Here is a 6,000-nt window from a genome sequence, read left to right on the forward strand (position 1 = left end):
AGATTGGTCCTCCGGGTCGCATTTCATTTGATGGAAATCTGCAGCTGTGTCCACACATAGTCGACCCCGTCGTTCTGTACAATTTGGATGTATGGTGTAGTATCTGCGGTGGGTGGTTTTCTAATCTTACAGATTGGTCCTCCGGGTCGCATTTCATTGGATGGAAATCTGCAGCTGTGTCCACACATAGTCGACCCCGTCGACTGAAACCGTACACTACCTCGACAGCATAGATTCACCTCTTCACCTCGTCGATCGACGCGGTCGACTATGTGTGAAGTAAACACACTCTAAGAATTTTTTGGAAAAATATCTAAAAATGAAATAATTTTAAAAGAATAGGTACACACAACCCACATAGGACAGTAAATTAATGAATGGAGAAAGTTCGAACTGCGTCTCAACAAATACCAGACTCTAACGTGTCTAACGTATCATGTGTAAAATTTGAATGATGGCGCGTCATTTCCCCTCTCCCGGTGTCATTTCCCCTCTCCTCATGTGAAGAAAAGGCAATAAAAGGTATAGTGGACGGACTATTGTATTCGCTTCGGTGTCGTCTGTGTGTCCCCATAGAAGAACTTATTCAAACCTGGTCGACCTATACATATATCAAATTAAAGGTCTTTTAATCAGGAACACGAAAGTGGTGGTGAAAATTTTGTCCAGAAAACCATAAAGCCAAAAAACTGGTTTTTGGGGGATTTTCACATTTTTTCACACAAATGAGCTCTGATCTTGAAATTTGTCGCGACGACCTATGAACTCAAAGCGAGAAAGTTATTTTAGATAACACTTCAATCGATAATTTAAGACCGGTTTTAGCGTTATCTATGTTAAGCTACGCCGAGCAAGGCCAATAAATGGACGGGTGACTTAATTCCCGGAGGGACGCGCCCAGCTTGTTTATTTCCCTACCATTTTCCTCTCACTCCCTCCTCTATCGTCCCTTCTCTTTCCCTCTCACTCTCTTCTTCCCTAGATTGCCCTCGCAATCCATTTATTTCTATTTTCCTTTCTCTCTCTCTCTCTCTCTCTCTCTCTCCCATTCCCCCATACTGTTTTTTTTTCCTCCACAATTCCCCTCTTACTCCAATCCTTCTTTCGTTTTACCTCCCCACTTTTCCCTCTCACTTCAACTCACTCTCTCTCTCCCCAGTCTCTTTCTCGTTACCTTTCCCACTCACCCTTTTGTACTCCTCTGCCATTTCCTTCTCTCTCTCTTTCCTCAGTCTGTTCCTCCCTACCTGTTCCACTCACTCTTTGGTGTTCCTCTACTCTTTCCCTCTCACTCTTCCTCCCCTCTCCTTTAGCTTTCTCTCTCACTTCACTCGTCCCCCTATCCACCTCTCTCTCCATCTCCCTTCTGCCTCGGAAAATTTAATCGCAATACGAGAGAGGAGAAATTTCCAAGTTTCTGATTGGTTCAACGCCCAGCTTGTTTATTTCCCTACCATTTTCCTCTCACTCCCTCCTCCTCCCTCCTCTATCGTCCCTTCTCTTTCCCTCTCACTCTCTTCTTCCCTAGATTGCCCTCGCAATCCATTTATTTCTCTTTTCCTTTCTCTCTCTCCCATTCCCCCACTCTATTTTATTATTCCTCCACAATTTCCCTCTTACTCCAATCCTTCTTTCGTTTTACCTCCCCACTTTTCCCTCTCACTTCAACTCTCTCCCTCTCTTTCCACAGTCTGTTCCTCCCTACCTGTTCCACTCACCCTTTGCTGTTCCTCTACTCTTTCCCTCTCACTCTTCCTTCTCTCTCCTTTAGCTTTCTCTCTCACTTCACTCGTCCCTCTGTCCACCTCTCTCTCCATCTCCCTTCTGCCTCGGAAAATTTAATCGCAATACGAGAGAGGAGAAATTTCCAAGTTTCTGATTGGTTCAAATTCCTCCCCCTGCGTCCCTCGCTTTCCCCCGGGTTTCTCCTGTTTTTTGCGTTTCTGGAAAATTGTGGCATTTGAAAAATATATTAGGTACCCTCTGCTAGCGTTTTCTCCTTTATCTTTTGACGTCGGGAAAATGTTCAGCGGAGGGCAAAAAGTAGGGTAAGAGCGGGAACTTTGCCGTCAGAAGCTTGCGAGCTTTACGAAGGCTGGCGGAAAAATATAAAATAGAGAAGGCCAGGGTAGATTTGCTCGTCAAAAGGCTTACGTTTACAGCTTTGGTGAGGAGAAAATTATATATTCTGTTACGTGAAATGTTGATTGAGATTGGTATAGTATCTACGTGGTAAATCGTAGGTCCATTATCTAACTAAAAGTAGGTAAATTAACTACCTAAATGAATTGAATACATACCTACCTACACCAAACAATATCTTAAAGAGATTCATAGGAACTTAAAGTTTAAATAATGGTAAACAGAAAAATATAAAATAGAGAAGGCCAGGGTAGATTCTCTCGTCAAAAGGCTTACGTTTACAGCTTTGGTGCGGAGAAAATTACAAATTCTGTTACGTGAAATGTTGATTGAGATTGGTATAGTACCTACGTGGTAAATTGTAGGTCCATTATCTAACTAAAAGTAGGTAAATTAAATACCTAGGTCAATTGAATACATACCTATACCTACCTACACCAAAAAATATCTTAGAGATTCATAGGAACTTAAAGTTTAAATAATGGTAAACTTATTTCGACGTTATTGCTCAGGGTAAACAGGTATAATGTCGCTTGGCTTCGAAGGTGAAATGTTGATGGAGATTGGTATAGTACCTACGTGGTAAATTGTAGGTCCATTATCTAACTAAAAGTAGGTAAATTAATTACCTAAATGAATTGAATACATACCTACCTACACCAAACAATATCTTAAAGAGATTCATAGGAACTTAAAGTTTAAATAATGGTAAACTTATTTCGACGTTATTGCTCAGGGTAAACAGGAATAATGTCGCGTGGCTTCGAACTTTTGACGTATCCGGCCCGAAGGACCAAAATTGGCCAAACGTGCTTCACTTGTACAGCTAGAAAGGAAACTTATTTCGACGTTATTGCTCAGGGTAAACAGGTATAATGTCGCGTGGCTTCGAACTTTTGACGTATCCGGCCCGAAGGACCAAATATATCATGTGGGAAGTTTATCAAGGAGAGACTTTTCGTAGAGCAAGGGTAGATTATATCTCGTTTAAAAGTGGACTTGGACATATACACAACTGTGTTCCATACCAAGACCTTCAAGGGCGCGGTAAATTGTGATACCTCCGAGTAATATCACACTTTAAGAAATCTGCTTATTTTTAATTGATACTTAAACTCTAAACTTTTAACCAAGCTCCAAGATATTTTTTATCAGTATTTATTAATTTTTAGCTCAACATAGATTCCAATTAAGTTCCTTGCTTCATAATAATCTTCCAAATAGATAGATACCTACATATTTTCTAGAAACATATCAGTTTAGTACAAGCCTGCTAATTTGACGTCATTAAAGTGCAAACTGTACACAATATTAATTTTTCGGTCTTAATCGAAAGTAAATCAATTGAAAGATATTATTTCCTTCATTAATATCAAATTCAGATTTAATTTTCTGTAATTTTGATTTCGTTGGTATTGAAATTTCAATAGGTGCTTTAGATGATTCTAGGAATCGAATCATTTCACACAGTGTAGATTTAGATCGATCTCAAAAGGTTTGTAAAGGTGTGTCCAAACATAGTCGACCGGCCGTCGATCGACAAAGTGAATCTATGTTGTCGACGCAGTTTGGACGGTTCAGGCGACGTCGATAGACGCGACGGCCGGTCGACTATGTGTGGATAAAATATGAATTGATTTATATTGTTATCAATAGGCAAGGGTTTAAGAGAGCCCCATAGTTAACTCATTTCCCTCATTAACTCATTTTCCACATTCACAGAAAAAAGTTAGTCCAAAATTTTCAATATTCATTTCTGAAACTATCGAGTGAGATCGAGGGTAGCAAGAACCCTATTATTTTGTCTTTCAATTCCGCTTTCCTTAAGTTCAAATTCCTGGCTCCCATTTATATCTCTCTAGTTCTTCCTTGGATAGAATATGAATTGATTTATATTGTTATCAATAGGCAAGGGTTTAAGAGAGCCCCTTAGTTAACTCATTTCCCTCATTATCTCATTTTCCACATTCACAGAAAAAAGTTAGTCCAAAATTTTCAATATTCATTTCTGAAAGTATCGAGTGAGATCGAGGGAAGCAAGAACCCTATTATTTTGTCTTTCAATTCCGCTTTCCTTAAGTTCAAATTCCTGGCTCCCATTTATATCTCTCTAGTTCTTCCTTATTCCATATATAGAATTTTAAAGTGTAAAATTTAAACCCTAGGTCTACATAGTCTTTAAATAGATAATCAAGTAGAATTAAAATTAAGTTTAAACCCCGGTTTCTTGATTTAGACCTATTTTAGGAATAAGTCTGATTTACTCTAGCTCACTTTTTGACATGATGGCGATCTTTATTAAACAACCCAAGTATTCCAAGTACATATTATGTAGAATAGAATATATCCTGTTAGTGCTGTTGACTTTTGAGATAAGACTGGTAAGTCCCTCTATGTGATGGCGATCTTTATTAAACAATCCAAGTATTCCAAGTACATAATATGTAGAATAGAATATATCCTGTTAGTGCTGTTGACTTTTGAGATAAGACTGGTAAGTCCCTCTATATTTTCCGCTGGAAATCGATCATTTATCGGGAATAAATCATCCAATGGGAACAGAGTATTTCCCGCTATCCTTCTCTGATTGGTAACAACTTCAGTATTCAGAACCGTATCAAAGGTTGGGCTAGGATATGTCAGACTTCAATCGTTATTTCTATTTTCGTAATTATTTTTAACTCGACTATTATGTCTAACGTTTAATTTTTCCGTATTGTGGGAAGTTTATCAAGGAGAGACTTTTCGTAGAGCAAGGGTAGATTATATCTCGTTTAAAAGTGGACTTTTGGGAACACAACTGTGTTCCATACTAAGACCTTCAAGGCTGCAGTAAATTGTAATACCTCCGAGTAATATCACACTTTAAGAAATCTGCTTATTTTCAATTCATACTTAAACTCTAAACTTTTAACCAAGCTCCAAGATATTTTTTATCAGTATTTATTAATTTTTAGCTCAACATAGATTCCAATTAAGAAGAATAACTGCAGAATCGCTACACTTACAGACCAAATTTCGTATAGTGGGAATAGATTATATCATGTGGGAAGTTTATCAAGGAGAGACTTTTCGTAGAGCAAGGGTAGATTATATCTCGTTTAAAAGTGGACTTTTGGGAACACAACTGTGTTCCATACTAAGACCTTCAAGGCTGCAGTAAATTGTAATACCTCCGAGTAATATCACACTTTAAGAAATCTGCTTATTTTCAATTCATACTTAAACTCTAAACTTTTAACCAAGCTCCAAGATATTTTTTATCAGTATTTATTAATTTTTAGCTCAACATAGATTCCAATTAAGTTCCTTGCTTCATAATAATCTTCCAAATAGATAGATACCTACATATTTTCTAGAAACATATCAGTTTAGTAGGTACAAGCCTGCTAATTTGACGTCATTAAAGTGCAAACTGTACACAATATTAATTTTTCGGTCTTAATCGAAAGTAAATCAATTGAAAGATATTATTTCCTTCATTAATATCAAATTCAGATTTAATTTTCTGTAATTTTGATTTCGTTGGTATTGAAATTTCAATAGGTGCTTTAGATGATTCTAGGAATCGAATCATTTCACACAGTGTAGATTTAGATCGATCTCAAAAGGTTTGTAAAGGTGTGTCCAAACATAGTCGACCGGCCGTCGATCGACAAAGTGAATCTATGTTGTCGACGCAGTTTGGACGGTTCAGGCGACGTCGATAGACGCGACGGCCGGTCGACTATGTGTGGATAGAATATGAATTGATTTATATTGTTATCAATAGGCAAGGGTTTAAGAGAGCCCCCTGGTTATCTCATTCCCCTCATTACCTCATTTTCCCCATTCACAGAAAAAAGTTAGCCCAAAATT

General features: G+C 37.9%; 1 protein-coding gene across 1 annotated transcript in view; it reads right to left on the reverse strand.

Moving 5' to 3' along the window:
- Nucleotides 1–4,309: 4,309 nt before the first annotated feature.
- LOC103511228 (DNA replication licensing factor Mcm5-like) overlaps nucleotides 4,310–6,000 on the reverse strand; it is a 6,011-nt gene continuing 4,320 nt past the window's right edge. The window contains exon 7 of the mRNA XM_026825054.1: nucleotides 4,310–4,318. Coding sequence (XP_026680855.1) covers nucleotides 4,310–4,318 — 9 coding nt within the window. The remainder of the gene's footprint in view (nucleotides 4,319–6,000) is intronic.

This window comes from Diaphorina citri, unplaced genomic scaffold (genome assembly GCF_000475195.1).
Source record: "Diaphorina citri unplaced genomic scaffold, Diaci psyllid genome assembly version 1.1 scaffold689, whole genome shotgun sequence".
NCBI lineage: Eukaryota > Metazoa > Arthropoda > Insecta > Hemiptera > Psyllidae > Diaphorina > Diaphorina citri.